This window comes from Melozone crissalis, unplaced genomic scaffold, assembly GCF_028551555.1.
Source record: "Melozone crissalis strain CALT ecotype California unplaced genomic scaffold, PUWL_Pcris_2 ptg000068l_1, whole genome shotgun sequence".
Classification (NCBI taxonomy): domain Eukaryota; kingdom Metazoa; phylum Chordata; class Aves; order Passeriformes; family Passerellidae; genus Melozone; species Melozone crissalis.
The window spans coordinates 4,586,004-4,602,694 of NW_026535846.1; the positions used below are offsets into that span (position 1 = coordinate 4,586,004).

General features: G+C 59.5%; 2 protein-coding genes across 2 annotated transcripts; both read left to right on the forward strand.

Moving 5' to 3' along the window:
- Nucleotides 1–5,542: 5,542 nt before the first annotated feature.
- On the forward strand, nt 5,543–7,398 carry ASB12 (ankyrin repeat and SOCS box containing 12). The gene is made up of 2 exons (XM_054289688.1): nt 5,543–6,335; nt 7,237–7,398. Exons 1-2 carry the CDS (start codon nt 5,543–5,545, stop codon nt 7,368–7,370), a joined length of 927 nt encoding a protein of 308 aa, XP_054145663.1. The 3' UTR covers nt 7,371–7,398.
- Nucleotides 7,399–11,346: 3,948 nt separating this feature from the next.
- On the forward strand, nt 11,347–14,817 carry AMER1 (APC membrane recruitment protein 1). Its single transcript, XM_054289560.1, has one exon. The coding sequence runs from the start codon at nt 11,347–11,349 to the stop codon at nt 14,527–14,529; it is 3,183 nt and encodes a 1,060-aa protein (XP_054145535.1). The 3' UTR covers nt 14,530–14,817.
- Nucleotides 14,818–16,691: the final 1,874 nt, after the last annotated feature.

The window sequence follows — 16,691 nt, forward strand, 5'->3', positions numbered from 1 at the left end:
GGAAGGGATCCAGTGTGAATGGGAATCAATAAAAATGAATCAATAAAAATCTATAAATAATCAAAACCTCCCATGGATGGAGCAGGAGCCTCTGGGCTGGGCAGTTGTAGCTGCCCCTGGATCCCTGGCAGTGCCCAAGGCCAGGCTGGACAGGGTTTGGAGCAGCCTGGGACAGTGGGAGGTGTCCCTGCCATGGCAGGGCTGGAATGGGATGGATTTTAAGTTCCTCCCAACCCAAACCATCCTTTTATCCTGTTTTCCAAAAGGGAAGGTGGAGTGGAAGTAAAGAGATGAACCCCTGGGGCTGCCAGAATTCCTCAAGGAATGAGGAGAAGTATGCTTCTCATGGAGGAGCAGCAGCATGGCTGGATTCCCCCTTCCTTTCTAACTCTGTATTTTGTGTGTGGATGCACCAAATAAATCAGGAATTTCCACCAGCAGGGCCCTGGCAGGGATGTGCAGGGCAGGCAGGGGATGCTGGGCTGCTGTCCCTGCCCTCTCCTGGGTGATTCCTGGGTAACTCCTGGGTAACAAACACCTGGGTAACATCTGGATAACACCTGGATAACAAACACCTGGGCAATTCCTGGGTAACTCCTGGGTAACAAACACCTGGGTAACACCTGGATAACACCTGGATAACAAACACCTGGGCAATTCCTGGGTAACAAACACCTGGGCAATTCCTGGGTAACACCTGGATAACACCTGGGTAACAAACACCTGGGTAACATCTGGGTAATTCCTGGATAACAAACACCTGGGTAACTCCTGGGTAATTCCTGGATAACAAATACCTGGGTAATTCCTGGGTGATTCCTGGGTAACAAACACCTGGGTAACACCTGGATAACAAACACCTGGGTAATTCCTGGATAACAAACATCTGGATAACACCTGGGTAACAAACACTTGGGTAATTCCTGGATAACAAACACCTGGGTAATTCCTGGATAACAAACACCTGGATAACACCTGGGTAACAAACACTTGGGTAATTCCTGGATAACAAACACCTGGGTAATTCCTGGGTAACACCTGGGTAATTTCTGGATAACAGACTCCTGGGTGATTCCTGGGAAATTCCTGGGTGATTCCTGGGTAACAAACACCTGGGTAACACCTGGGTAACAAACACAAAATTCCTGGATAACACCTGGGTAACAGCTGGATAACAAACACCTGGGTGATTCCTGGATAACAAACACCTGGATAATTCCTAGGTAATCCCTGGTAATTCATCTTCAGGACCTTTTGTCATCCTAGTGTCTAATAAGTAATTTTGGAGGTTGCCAATGGCCATTTGTATCGCTGTGAAGAGGGGGAGGGAGGGCTGGAGGGGGGTTAAGAGGGAATTTGAGTGCCTGGCAGCAGCCAAGGCATTATCCCTGGGTAATTCCTGGATAACAGACACCTGGGTGATTCCTGGACAACAAACACATGGGTAACTCCTGGGTAACACCTGGGTAATTCCTGGATAGGAATTATTATTCCAGGTGCTGCTGCGGCCACTCCCAGCTGGGAGAAGCCCAGAGCTGGGGTTTGGGATGTGGAGCAGAGCTGAGGGCACAGAGGGAGATCCCAGATTCCGGAGCTGTCCTCTGGCAGTGACTCCCAGCCCAGAGGCAGGAGACACAGCAGCCCCATCCCCAGCTCTGCTCTCCCAACCTTGAGCACTGTTAGTAAATCCCTAATCCCTGCAAAATCATTTATTTGGGACTGTTTAGCTCTAAACTTTTAACTGCTTAGCCCTGCTAAATCCACAAGCTCATTAGCTCTCTTCAGCTGCGTTAATAACGATAATCTCTTTAATGGGAGCAACTCTGGACGGGATTTACCTTCCCAAAAACCCATGACTGGCACTCAGTACCCTTCTGCCCTCCAATTCTTCCCCAAGTACCAGGGAGCTGATCAAGCTTGAGGAGCAGAGGCCAGCTCAGGAAGCTTTTCCCAGCTCCTTGTCCTTCCCTGGAGATTGGAGCATGGGAAGCTCATCCCCAATGGCTCAGGCTGGAGTGTCACCCCTGCCTGGGCTCCTGCAGGCTGGGGCTGCCCCTGCTGCTGGGATATCCCCTGAGATGGATGGAAATGTTCCTGCTCCTGGCTGGGTGGGATTCCAGCTGGGCTGGGGCTGCCCCTGCTGCTGGAACATCCCCTGGGATGGATGGAAATGTTCCTGCTCCTGGCTGGGTGGGATTCCAGCCGGGCTGGGGGTGCTCTGGGGTTTGCCTCGTTGGAACTGGGTTTAATCTGCTCCTTGTTCCTAAGATCTCTCTTGGTTTAACATCTAAACAGCAGCAGCAACAACAAAAGAATGAGAGGTTTATCATTAATTTGCCATTCAAGGATTTTCCTTTCATCTCCAAGTTTGCTCTATTTCACATTTTCTAGCACTTCTGTTGTCTGCATTCCCTTTTTTTTCCCTTTATAACACTGTGTTTTTAATGGCTGCTTTGATTTCTGTGGTTTGTGGAAGGGGTTTCCAGCCAGGCTTGGCTTTTGTGGCTGCAGCATCCCTGTTGTGGTTGCATCTTCCTGACACTCAGGAAAAACAACCCCAGACTCCCCTCTCCTGCTCCAGGGTCCATCCACATCCCACTCCACAATTCCATTCCTGTGCTGGCTTTGGGAAAATTGACCTTTGTGAAGCAATAATCTGTTTTTGAGTGAATTTGGAGAGGAAAACCAAAAGCCTAAACCAAATCAATGTTGACCATTTTCCTGCATTGCAGGCTCCAAAGCAGGAATGTGGTGGTGGCACAGATCACACACTTCACAGAGCACCCTGATTTCACCCCTTGCACAGTGGGGATTTTCCTGCTGGGTAATTTGGGTCTCTCTCTTATCTCCTGCCATGATAAGGCTGCCCCAAACCCCCAGCCAGTTCCTGCTCTAGTGCTGAGGAGTTTGGAGAGGGTTTAAAGGGAGCTGGATAAAATAGGATTGCACTTCCCAGCTGACAGCTTTTGATAAGAGCCCCGGTGCTGCTCCCCACTCCCTTTGTTTGCCCTGGGAGGTTTTTCCTGCCTTCCTGGGTCCTGTGCAGCCTCAGGAACCCTGGTTGTGGTTCCCTCTTGCAGGTGCAGCTCAGGTGGGAAATCTGGACCATCTTCAGGACCTTTTGTCATCCTGGTGTCTAATAAATCATTTTGGAGGTTGCAAATGGCCATTTTTATCACTCTGAAGAGGGGGAGCGAGGGCAGCATGGGGGTTAAGAGGGAATTTGAGTGCCTGGCAGCAGCCAAGGTGAGGCAGAGGCCAGTGCTGCCCTGGCAGGGACCCCAAACCTCCCCATTCCCTGCAATTCCTGTGGGGAAACAGCAGAGAAAAAGCTTTGGGTGTGCTCAGAGGGGTCGAGCAGCCTCCAGCACCTGTCCCAGCCTCCCCCCACCCCGCTGCCCTCTCTATATTTACCCAGGGGGAGCTTTCCAAGAATGGAAGTGGTAAGATAAAACCCCAGAGGGGCTAAAATTAGCGTCAGTGCCCCGGGCCGGTCCTGCCGTGGCATTTCAGCTGTGAGTGCACAGCCCCAGCCCCACACAGCCCCAGCCCTGCCAGAGCCTCTCCTGCTCTGCCCTGAGGGGCTCAAACCACGGCAGGACCCCCATGGGACCCCCCCGGCCCCGGGGGCTCTGAGCATCCCCCACACCCAGGTAAGGTGGCACCGGGACCTGCTGGGCTCAGGGGGGACTGGGACACAGAGGGACAAATGTGAGCCCTGTGTGCTCTGTCACAGCCTCACTTTGGGGGCTGCAGGGGCTCAGGGGGTGACAGAACTGTGAGGGGGGCAGCCCTGGCACAGGTGCCCAGAGCAGCTGGGGCTGCCCCTGCATCCCTGGCAGTGCCCAAGGCCAGGCTGGACACTGGGGCTGGGAGCAGCCTGGGACAGTGAGAGGTGTCCCTGCCACGGCAGGTGTGGGATGAGATGAACTTTTAAGTTCTTTTCAAAACCAAACCATTTTTTAAAGTTCTTTTCAAAAGAACTTCCACCATTTTGTGATTCCACGAACCCTGGTTTGGGCTCTCCTGGTTGAGGAGCCTCCCTCAGCCTGAGGAGCCTCCCTTTGGAGATGCTGTCTGTTTGTTCAGGAGATGTCACAGCTGCTCTTTTCCTTTCCCACACCATTTCCCTTGGGGCTCTAACTGGGAACACAACTGTCTTTTTGACCCAAACCTACAGTAACCCCCAGCCCATTCTCCATGAGGGTGGGTGATCCCAAAGCTCCAGAGCTCATCCCTGGAGTGTCCAATGAGGAGCAGCAGTGTTAAAATTTCCCACATTTCTGTATAAATTGGGCTAATGGGTGGCAGCCCGGCAGAGCTTTGCTGTTGCTGCCATCAGACTTATCCCAGTGTCCCCAGCTGTGCTGGTGGCCTTGTCCCGGTGGGTGATGTGGGACAGGACCCCATGACTGCCCCGGCACCAACGAGCTCAGGTGCACAACGGCGCTAATTGCTCCTTCTGCTTATCAGATAATTAACTGTTTGCTACTCCTCCTTTGCTAATTAATTGCCTTCTTTTGCTAATTAATTGCCCCGTGGAGCTCCTTGGCCTCTCCCAGGCCAGGTCAGCCCTGGCTCTCCCCGTCCTGGGCAAACCTGAGCTGCCCCAGAGCTGTCCCGGGCTGTGAGACATTCCTGTGCCCACCCTGAGTGTTTCCAGCTGCTCAGGTGGAACATCCCATTCCTATGGGACATCCCATCCCTGTCCCCGCTGTCCTGAGGCCACACCCCGTGTGCAGAGCCCAGGGAAGCCCCAGGGTTCAGTGCCACTGGTGTGATCAGCTCAGCACTTCCACCCTTCCTGCCCCAACTCCCTGAGCAGAAACATCCCAGGCCCTTCTGCAGCCGTGATCAGGGGGCTCCAGCAGGAGGAGGGGGGATAACAGTGGGATTCTAACGCTGGCATTGTTTGGGAAGGGAGATGCTGGGAGAGTTTGATCCCTGATCAAACTGACTGCTTCATATTCACCTCATCCCTCAGGATTGGGGACACAGGACACAGGAAATGGCTCCCACTGCCAGAGGGCAGGGATGGATGGGATGTTGGGAATTGGGAATTGTTCCCTGGCAGGGTGGGCAGGCCCTGGCACAGGTGCCCAGAACAGCTGGGGCTGCCCCTGGATCCCTGGCAGTGCCCAAGGCCAGGCTGGACAGGGCTGGGAGCAGCCTGGGATGGTGGAAGGTGTCCCTGCCATGGCACTAGGTGGGCTTTAAGGTCCCTCCCAACCCAGACCATTCCATGATTTTATGGGATCCTGACCCACGTACCCACTACAGCACTGAGCTCCGTTGTTCCCTCAGCCTTTCATCCACGTGGATTTCCTCACGTGGTGCCAGGGCACATCAGCAGCATCCTCATCCAATGTTTGTCCATTTTTTGGCGAATCTTCCTTTTGTTGAGTACAAACTTGCACTCAAATGCAGCTGTGGGTGTCAGGGACTGGTTCTAACACGGGTTTGATGCCGATTCTGTCATCCTATAGATCTTCAGCCTCATCCTTTACCATGCGAGCGGCACATGGAGCCCAGCCCCGACAAGATGACCCTGATGGACATCAACAAGATGTTCTCGCTGCTGCAGCCCGGGGAGGACGAGGAGGCCAGCGGGGAGAGCGAGGAGCTGAGCCGGGCGGTGTGCCAGGATGACCACGAGGCGCTGGCCCGGCTCCTGTCGCAGGACCGGTACCGGAGGCTGATCAACCGGCGGAGCGGCTGGGGCGTGCCCAGCACCCCGCTGCGCCTGGCGGCGGCTCGGGGCAGCGAGCGGAGCCTGCGGCTGCTGCTGCAGCACGGCGCCCTCGTGGACAGCCTGGACGTGAAGGCGCAGACCCCGCTCTTCGTGGCGGTCAGCAACGGGCACGGCGAGTGCGTGCGGCTGCTGCTGGAGGCGGGCGCCAGCCCCGCGGGCAGCGCCTACAACAACTGCTCGCCGCTGCTGCTGGCGGCCCGCGACGGCCGGGCGGGCATCGTGCGGCTGCTGCTGGAGCACGGCGCGGAGCCCAACGCGCGGGCCCGCCTGCCCGAGTGGGCGGCCAACACCGCGGCCTGCTCGGGCCCGCTCTATCTGGCGGCCGCCTACGGGCACCTGGAGTGCTTCCGCCTGCTGCTGCTGCACGGCGCCGACCCCGACTACAACTGCACCGAGCCGGCCGTGCTGGCGCAGATCCGCGAGCCCAAGACGCTGCTGGAGACGTGCCTGAGGCATGGCTGCCGCCCCGACTTCATCCGCCTGCTCATCGACTTCGGGGCCAACGTGTACCTGCCCGGGGTGCCTCACAGCGACCGGCCGGGCCCGCGCAGCGAGGGGCTGGAGCTGCTGCTGCACGCCAGAGGTACCGCGATGGTGCCCGGGGCTGGGACGGGCACAGCTCGGCTCCGATTCCCCCTTCCCGACAGCCACACCCGGGGTTCCCTCAGCCTCGGTCCCCTCACGGCGTCACTGCGCTGTGCGGGTGTGGGGCTGCCCCTGGATCCAGGGAATTCACTGAGGGGCAGTGGCAGCAGGTGCTTTGCCCTCCAAAGGGGTTCGGAGTTCCAGATTTGGGGATGGGAAGTCAGTGATCTATGAGGTCCTTCAAAACCAAATCATCCATGGGTTCTGTGGTTGGGAAGGGATACATGGAGGCCTCCAGCCCAATTCCCTGTTTGGAGCAGGGCCAGTCAGGGCAGATTTGTGCAGTGGAGTGTGAAGTGGGGCTGGATCAACCTGGGATAGGGGAAGGTGTCCCTGCCCATGGAATGAGATGAGCTTAAATTCCCTTAACAACCTAAGCCCTCCTGTGATTCCATGATTCCCACAGCCCGGGTTTCCCCTCACTTGTGGGGTTACCCCCTGTTTTTCACCCTTGCTCTCCTTTCTGCTGCTCAGCTTGGGCTCTTCTCTACCGCTCAAGTCTAAAACCCTGCACCTATTTCCATGTGGGGATGGAGGATTTCTTCTCCAGGCCTAGCTTTCGTGGGAGCTTGTTCCAGAGTCCATAGCCCCAGCACAGAGGTTGAGTTTTCAGAGGATCATGGAATGGTTTCATGGAATGGTTTTTCATGGAATTTTCATAGGATCATGGAGTTTTCATAGGATCATGGGATGGTTTGGGTTGGAAGGGACCCAAAGATCATTTTGTCCCAACGCTGTCTGGTTTGCTCAGCCCATGTCCCTTTCCTTAAGGCAATGCTGGGTTGGAGGGCAGCAGGGCTGTGTGTTCTGAAGGTGACCGTGTGATTTTCCTTCCACAGCTCATCCCAAATCCCTGCTGTCCCAGTCTCGGCTGGCCATGAGGCGCCTCCTGAAGCAGCCCGGCCGCTCAGCCGCCCTCGGAGAGCTGGAGATCCCCACAGCCCTGGCCAAGTACCTGCAGCACCAGCCGTGATGCCAGCCTGCCCAGGGACACCACTGAGCACCCCAGTGAAAACCTGCTCCACCCTGGCAGTGAATCCCTGAGATCTGTGGAACCTCTGGGAATTTGGGGTCACAGGTTCATTTTTGCTGCCAGGTGTCTCCAGAAGGCTGTGCCCATGTGGAGAGGTGGGAAGGGAAGAGAAGGAGGAGAGAGAACAGGAGGTCTCAGCTCTGGTTTGCTGCAGAGCAAGGATAGAGCAGGATCTGGGTTTGCTTCTGACTGTCTGTACTGAGTGATTTTACACCTTTAGCTGATTTTGGTTGGAGAAGGGGCTGGGAAAGAGTGTGGAGGAATTTTTGGCTGTGAGGATGGGAATTGTTCTCTGTGAGGGTGGGCAGGCCCTGGCACAGGTGGCTGCCCCTGGATCCCTGGCAGTGCCCAAGGCCAGGCTGGACATTGGTGCTGGAGGAGCCTGGGACAGTGGGAGGTGTCCCTGCCATGGCAGGGGTGGCACTGGGTGGGCTTTGAGGTCCCTCCTGATTCCAGGATTCCCAGAGAAATCCCCAAGTGCCTCCTCCAGCTGGGAGGAGCAGGATTGGGGCTGGCCCTGGCCGTGTGTGCCCACCCCAGTGGGGGCAGTGCCCAGTGCTCCCAGCTGGCAGCACAGGAAGGGCTGGGGGAGCCCCAGCTCTGACCCTAAACATCCTGTTCTCAGCCCAGAAGTGCTTCCTGTTGGGGCTGAAGGTCTCCTGTGGCTGGGCAGGGCTGGGGTTTGGATTAAAGTGTTCTGTTCTTGGTCTGGAGCTGCTGTGCCCTGTCTGGTGAAACTCCCTACGCTGGGCAGGGATGAGGGAATGGCTGCACACAGGGAATGCCAGGCTGGAGTGGGGCATGCCCGCACTGCCTTTGTGTCCCTCCATCCCTCCTGCCCTGGGCACGGGGATTGCCCTCACCAGTGGGGCTGGAGGTGCCCTCCTGGCTCTTCCCACAGCCTGATAGGAGCTGACGGATCAATCCTGCTGCTCCCTGGCAGCTCAGTGCCCACACAGCCGTGTGCTCTGGATGTTCTGGGTGCTTTTGGGATGCAGCAGAAGTGTCCCATGCTTCATTCCCTCCTGCCCATCCCAAAGGGAAGTGCTCCCAGGGCTCAAAGCTCCAAGGGTGGCTCTGGGCCAAACACAGGCGCCTCCCTGCAGGATTTATGGGCCTGTGTCAGGGGCTGTGGGTTCAATTAATCAGCATCTATTAATTAGGCTTTGGGCCTCTCCCAAGGGGAGCATTAGGGCTTGGAAGCAGCCTGGACAAGGCTCCATAGGGAATGATGACACTGCTGCTGCCACTTCTGTCCCCTCCCAGCCACCTGCAGGAGAACAGCAGGAGCTGGGGGCTGGGAGAGGCTGTCCCGTGGGGACATTGCCACACCGGGGACATTGCCATGCCTTGCTGTGATTCCCACTCGTGGCATCCTTGCTGTCATCCTCACGTGTAGATCTGAGGGGCTTTTGGGAGTTGGGGGTCCCAAAAATGGGGAGGGCTCTTCCCTGCCGGGCTGCTCAGTGCCCGTGGGACTGTGGGTGTGCAGCAGTGGGGGGCTGGCAGTGCCGTGGCACGGGTGACACGCCTGTGGGGTACACAGCGCATCCAGGGAGGTGTCCCACGGCACACACGCCGTGTCATCCCGGTGTCACACACACTGTCACATCCTTGACCCTCGTGGTGTCACACACCAGGACAGGACAGGACATCCCCCCGTGTCCGTGACCCCGCGTGGCCCGCTGGTGTCGCCCCAAGGCCACGCCCCGTGCAGAGGCCACGCCCCTTGCCAATCATGTCCGCTGACGAGGCCCCGCCCCCAGCACGGGGACCCGCCCTGAGGCCACGCCCACCCGCCACTGGGACGTCCCCGGTGGTGACCGCCCCGGGCCACCGGGGAGGACACCGTGTGACGGTCATGAGGGGACACCGTGGGGACACCGTGGGGACCGCGCCCAGCAGCCCCGCCCCGTCACCGTGACCCCGCCCCCTTCCATTGGGCCCAATGCGGAGACCGCGCCCTCCCTCACGCACAGGCCCCGCCCCCCGCCGCCGCGGCCCGTCAATCACCGCGCCCCGCCCGCCAGGCCCCGCCCCTCCGCCCCCCGTCAGGAGGCCCCGCCCCGGCCGTCACGCGGCGCCGCCCCTGCCGGCCGCGCCGGGCGGACCCGCGGCCCCGCGCCCCTCGCGCGGCCTGAGGGCTGGGCCGGGGCCGCGGTCCCGGGGGTGCCGCGGTGCCGCCGCCGCCCGCCCGTGGTAAGTGCTGGGCACGGGGCGGGCCCGGGGCCGCGCTCCCCGCGCCGCCGCTCCCCGGGCCCCGACCGATCCCCCCTTCCCCCCCCCGCCCCTCGCGGTTTCACGGATCCTCCCGAAAGTTTGGGAGCGCGGCGGGGGGAGCGGGGAGGGCCGGCCTGGGGGAGCGGCCCCGTGCGGGGCTGGGCGGGCCGGGGGTCCCGAGGGTCCCCTCTGCGGGTGAATCGCTGCATTTCATTGTTACCGTGCTGCTTTTTGTTGGCTTTTAAACCTTATTTTTCACGTTCTATTGGTGGTGGCTCTTTGCCCTTGGTGCCCTTTATTTCCCTTTCTTTCATTTTTATTTATTTCATTTTTTATCCTGCTCCAGCCTCCCCTCCGCAGCCGTGCCGCGGTGCTGACGTGGAGCTGGAGAGGAGCGATTCCCAAAAGGAATTTTTGTAATGCTGGCTCTGTCTCGTGCCCTTCCCCGGCTGTTCTCCAGCCGCCCCTGTCCAGGTGCAGGTTCGGGCTCATTTCCCCCCCTTCTCCAGCAGCCCCGCACCCGGCCAGGTGCGAGCATTTCTCCCAGGCCCCTCTCTCCAGCTCTCTCCAGAGGCTTTGGAGGCTTCTGGGACTCGTGGTGGGCTCTGGCAGAGCTGGACAAGTTCAGTTTGCCGCTGGGGAGGCGGCTGTGCCAGCCGGCTACGCCCCAGCTGCTGCTTCCACTGGGACAGGTGAACGTGAGGGGTTATCAGCAATTCCAGAACCACGGAATGGGCTGGGTTGGGAGGGACCTGAAAGCCCATGCCAGATCAATAGAGAGGCAAAATAACCCAGGAATAAAAATCACCTGGAGTTGCAGGTTTGGTGTGGGGTCTAGGAGCATCGTTTGGATGTATTTTTAATTTGGGATCTCTGGTTAAACACCTCGGGAAGGTTTCCTGGCCTCCTGTCAGTCAGAGCTCAGCCTGGGGCATTTACAGCTTGGGAGCACATTAGGATTTTATTGCATTTAATTTCTCCACCCTCACCTCGGTAAACGACACGATTATAATTGTTTTATTTCTGCTGTTCCTGACAGCAGTCCAGGGTCAGATTTCAAACCTACCTCTCTGCTTCTGGGATAATCTGATCAGGGGGTTCACAGTGGGTGTTTTTAAGGCGATTCTCTCTGGCTGCACAGATTATTTTAAAAACAACTGAAATCTTCTATTAAAAAAAGCCAGGGTAGTAACCAAAGTGGTTTTTCCCCGGACACGTGCGTAGGGGGGGCTGTGTCCTGGTTTGGCCTCCCTCAGGATGCTCTCTGGAGCCTGGCAGAGCTGGGAGGGGGTTTGGGAGCTGCTGGCTCTCACTTTAAGGTGGCCAAACCTGATCACCCTGGAGACAGAAAATCTGGGAAGCTGCAGGGCTTGGAGCGAGGAGGTGCAGGGGTCAGATCTGCGTGTCCCCAGGGATTTACCCAAGGGGGATGTGTGGTTTTTCCTGCTCTACTGAGCTGCTACGTTTAGGCGACATTTTGGTGCCTGGATTTTGGAAGTGGAGGCAGAGCTCGGAGCCTCCTCCAGCCGGTGATGGAGACCCCGGTGCCTTGAGCTCTGCCCCTTCCGCTGCCTGTCCTCCCTCACGCGTGCCCTCTCCTGTGCCTCAGGTCGGCGGTGATGTGTCCATCCCTGCGCCCCGAGCTCCGCGCTCCCCGCGCCGCCGCTCGCCGCTAGATCCAGGCCCGCCCGCTGCCATGGAAACGGGCAGCCCGGAGGAGCGGGACGGAGCGGACCGGCGGCGGCAGGAGGGCGGGGACGGCCCTCCCGACAGCGCCCACGGCTCCGTGCTGGCGGCCGAGCCGCAGCAGCCGCCCCCCGGCAAGCTGAGGAAAACGGCCTTCAAGCTGTTCGGGGGCAAGCGCAGCATCTGCACCCTGCCCAGCTTCTTCGGCGGCCGCGGCAAGAAGGGCCTCGGCAAGTGCAAGACCCACGACGGGCTGAGCAGCGCCGCCTGTGACAAGGGCGGTGCGGCGCGGCCGGGCAGCCCCGCGGAGGGCGGCAGGGACGGGCAGCCCGGGCCCCTGCCCTGCTCCCGCAGCGCCCAGCTGGCCCCGGACAGCGGCCCCAGGGCGGAGCCGGGCCAGCAGGACGGCTCTCCCCCCGGCAGCATCGAGGGCTGTGACAAAAAGCCCAACGGGGAGAAATCCTCGTGCCCCAGACCCAAGAAGGGGCTGAAAGGGTTTTTTAACAGCATCCGGCGGCACCGGAAGAGCAAGGCAGCCGAGAGTGAGAAGGCGGAGCTGCCCGAGTGGAGCGGGGACACCGAGGAGGCCGGGAATGCCCCTGGGATGGGAGCAGAGAGCCGAGGGGCCGTGGAGGGCAGGGCAGCAGGGCCGGGCCCTGAGGCCACGGCCGGCCCAGGGGACTCGGGGGGTGACTCCAGCTGTGGGGAGGCCACCGAGCCCACGGGCCCCGCAGCTGATGGAGGCAACCCCGAGGGTGACACGGTGGCCGTGCCAGGGAACGGGGACGTTCCAGATACAAAATCAGAGCCCGAGGCTGCTGCCTGCGCTGAGTTTGACCGTGAGAGTTTGCTGCTGGCCTTCCACCCTGACTTCATGGACAGCGAGCCTCCCTGCCTGCACTCCGGGGACCTGCTGAGCCTCATGCTGGGGGACGTCACCTCCCTGAAGAGCTTTGACTCGCTGACGGGCTGCGGGGACGACATCGCCGAGCCCGACATCGCCGAGAGCAGCATCTCTGTGGAGCGCAGCCGCGACGCCGCCAAGCGCAGCTCCTGCCTCGTCACCTACCAGGGCGGCGGCGAGGAGATGGCCATCCCTGAGGAGGCTGAGGAGTACCTGCAGCAGGTGTGGGACAGCGGCGTGCCGGGGGACAGGAGCTACGGGGCCCAGGTGTCCAGCAGCAGCCTGGAGACACACGCCTCACACGAGGCCGATGCGCACCCCTACATGGGGGATGCCGTGGATGGTGTTGACCTCCTGACGCCCCAGAGCGACCAGCAGGAGTCTGCCCCTAACAGTGATGAGGGGTATTACGACTCCACCACGCCAGGGCCGGAGGATGAGGCTGGAGAGGAGCTCAAGAAGGACCGGCTGCCCCGGGACAGCTACAGCGGCGATGCACTTTACGAGTTTGACACCCTGATGAGCCCCTCTCATGGCGAGGAATCCCTGTTCGAGGGCAAAGTCCCACGCCAGGGCATCTTCAGCTACTTCATGGACTTCTGCCTCCCTGCAGAGAAGAGCCTGATCCAGCAGATGATGGATCAGAAGAGAGGGCTGATGGAAAGTGAAGAGGAGGGGCTTGCAGCCATTCAGAAAGAGCTGCTGTACTGGGAGCTGCAGAGGGAGCCTGTCCTGAAACGCCTGGATGTCTCCAGCAAGGAGAAGTGTCCCCGGGAGAAGCAGTGCATTGAATGTAAAACCAGAGCAGCCAGCTCCACTGGCAAGAGTCAGAGTGGCCTTGAGAGCGAGCAGGTGGCCTCACACACCCCAGGCCGGGCTGTCAATGGTGGGGTTGCAGTGGCTAGGGCTGAAAATGCAGAGTGGAGGGATTTTCCAGGGACTCTGTGTCTGGAAAACTGCTACAACAGCCAAAAAGCCCCCGGAAGTTGCCTTATTCAGCTCACAAAGAACAACCCGGGGTTCGATGCAGACCTGGACTGTGGGATGTTTGGGGACCCCATCCATGGCAGCAAGGCAGGGATGTTCCCTGGGTTCAGGCTGCCCGAGCAGGAGCACGGTGGTGGAGCAGAGCCCGGTCCAGGTGAGCCCCAGGTGGGCAGCGAGCCCGAGCACGCTGTGAACTTCTCCCAGGCTCTGGTGGAGTTCGCCAGCAGCGGGACCCTCTTCTCCAGCCTCTCTGAGAGCCTGGGGAGCTCGGCCTCCAGCTCATCCTTCACCCAGAACCTCCCTGCCCTGCCCACCATGGTCACCTTTGACGTGGTGGACGTGGAGCAGGACGGGGAGGGGGAGTGTGAGCAGCGCCCGGAGCTGACGGCGGGCGAGGACATCGCCGAGGCCTTTGACGACGGCTACGGACAGAAAGAGTCCTTGGCCGAATGTGACGAGAGAATGTCCCTGGCCTTCTCCCCGGGTTCCTTCCAGAGCTGCAACTGGGGCGTGGCCAGCCTGCCCCGCCACCTGCGCCTGCACGGCCTCAGCCCCTCCATGCCCGCGCCGCTCTCGGTGGACCGGCGGAGCCGCTCGCTGGACACCGAGAGCCTGGAGTTCGAGCTGGCCGAGCCGCCGGGGCCCCGCAGCGCCCCCCAGCCCTGCCGGCTGTGGGCCAGGAAGGACTCTGCCGGAGCCAGGAGGAGCAGGAGCAAGGAGGAGGGCGAGCTGCTGGCTCCCGAGGGCGGCCTGAGCTGGCCGGGCCCGCGGCACCTCCAGCGCGGCCCCGAGGCGGCTCCCGGCGGGATGGAGCTCTGGGACTTGGCCCCGGCCGGCGCTGTGGAGAGCGTCTGGGAGCCCTCGGAGCCGCCGGACACCGCGTCCCCGTTCCTGCCTCTGTCCCAGTGCGGGGGCATCGGGGAGGCTCCGGAGAGGCGGCCGCAGGAGGCAGAGCTGAGCCGGCTCCCGCTCCGGCCCTCCAACCTCCCCCTGCAGGCCGAGCCCAGGCGGGCCCGGGAGGCGGCCGCGTCCTTCCGCTACCCCGGCGATGTCCCCAAGCTGTCCCGCCTGCTGCCCCTGGGACAGGCAGAGCTGCCCCCGAGCTTTGGCTTTGCCTGCTCCCCGGAGCACCGTGCCAGGGGCAAACCTGTGGGCATCGCCCAGGGCGTGCCACAGCATCCCGGGAATGGCAGCGGGGACACCGAGAGCCCGGAGCGCTGCACCGAGCCCCTCAAGGGCAGGGCCACCCCGGGGCACGGCCCCTGCCGGGGCACCGTGTGCAGTGTCACCCAGGCTGAGTAGCTGCAGGAATGTCACCGTGTCACCCAGGCTGAGTAGTGGCAGGAATGTCACCGTGTCACCCAGCTGAGGGGCTGCAACAATGTCACCCTGTCACCGAGGCTGAGTGTCTGCAAGAATGTCACTGTCACCAAGCCAAAAGGCTGCAGGAATGTCACCATGTCACTCACCACGCTGAGGCTGCTCTGGGCAGGAGTGAAGGGGAGCAAAGGGAGGGAGAAAACCGGGAGCAGTTTGGGGAGGACCTGAGTTGAGCTGGGCTGATGCTCCTCTCTGCAAACATCCGTGGCCTTGCCCTGTGGATGCTCCTGGAGCTGTCTCCAGGATTCCTGCATCACCACCGAGGCACTTTGTGGTTTTCCAGCCCTCTCCAGCACCAAGTGCAGCAGCAGCAGCCCCTGGCAGGAGCTGGGCATGGACCTGCTGCTGCTGTGGCAGGTTGGGGTTTGTGCAGGGCTGGGGGAACAGGCTTTGGGCAGAGTTTTGAGGGAAATGGGGCTGTTTTCCTCTTGTGGGTGAAATGTTTTGGTTCACACTCACTCTGAATGTCTTCCAGCCCAGGCTCAGTGTGGGGAGCAGGGAGGAAGGTGCTGCTTGTTCCAGAGTGAGGATGGGGCAAGGCAGCTGGAAAGGGGAACTTTGCAGCAATGTTTTTATTTATTTCATTTGTCCTTGCCCCAAAGGAAAGCAGGAGCTTTTGTGTGTGTGCTGATAACATTCTCCAGGTCTAGTTTCAGTTTGCTCAGAAAGATGTGCTGTCCATGGTGTCCCTTTGAAGAACAAAGTGTTGGTCCCTTCTTTGTTGTGGTCTGTCTTGGTGCAGAATTCCTAGTGGAATCCTTTCCTGGGCCTTGTCCTGGGCTCCTGGCCTCTCCAGGGCCACGGGGACAGGGCTGAGGCCTTTGAAATAAGCTAAATTTGCATCATGCCTGTAGCTGTGAAGTGGCAGATGATGTTACTTTCTCAAAAGGAAGCTTTGTGGCTTTTTAATTTTATTTTATTTTTTAAAGATTGTTTTCTTTGCATGAACCCACAGGAGGGAATTTTTGTGTTCCTTGGAATTTGGGATGGACCACAGCTGCATTGGGCTTCTCTCCTGTCTGGAGGGAACAAAAAGCCTGGGAGCTGCTGGAGGGTTGGGATTTTTTGCCTCTTTGAGGGAACGTGGAGGAGGGACACAACTGAGGGGACAGACTGTGCTGTGAGCTCCTGTGACATCTGTTCCAGGCTCCTGTCCCCTCTGTGATCCCAAACCCCCAATCAATCCATGACACAAAGCTCCTTCCCTGTCCTGTCCAAGCTCTGTGTTCTGATTTAATTCCATTACCAGTGATTTTTGTTTCCCCCCACGTCATTGGCCCTTCTCTATTTTTCTTTGCAGCAGAGTTTGTAGCATTCAAAAAGTAATCCCAAAGTGGGAATACTGGAGTTTTACCACATGTGTGGGGTGAGGGATGGCTCTGCTTGGGCCAGGCTCCATTTTCCTGCTGGGTCACCCTCGTGCTGCTGCTGCTCCGCATGGATGTGGCTCCATCAGCTGCCATCCCTGCATTTCCAGGCACAAGGAGCTGCTTTGGGTTTGATGGGTTTTTTCCCCCCAAGCAAAATGAGGTTTTGATATTCCTTTTGAGAAAAGATTCCTCTGCCCTGCCCTTGGGTGTGTGGGAAGGAGCAGGGAGGGCAGGGCAGGGCTGGGTTCAGCCTCTGTGTGTGCTGTGCTTGTCCTGCTGAGGCAGAGCAGATCCATCCGTGCATCCAGGGGCTCACACCTGCATTTTTCCATGTTTTCCTGGCAGCTGCTGTGCCATGGTTCTGTTCCCTCCCCCCTCTGGGACACCAGGGAGGGTTTCCTGGGCCACGCCTGGATGTTGGTGCCACTGCCACCCCAGGGGGACAATGTTGCCCTCACTGTGGGGGTGTCTCCCCTCATTAGCACAGCTGCTAATGAACGTGGGCTATCCCTCCTTGGAGCAAGGACAGGGCAGCTCTGTGCCCAAACCACGGGCACACCCTGCTGGGGACACCACAGGGCCACTGTCACCCCCTCACACCCTGCCTGGGTTCAAGCCCTGCTTTATTTCCTTTCAGCATCTCACCAAAGGCATCGGGGGGTTCCAGCTCTGGAGCTTTGCTCAGCCAAAGTCCTGCTGGGGGCTGGGAGTGTC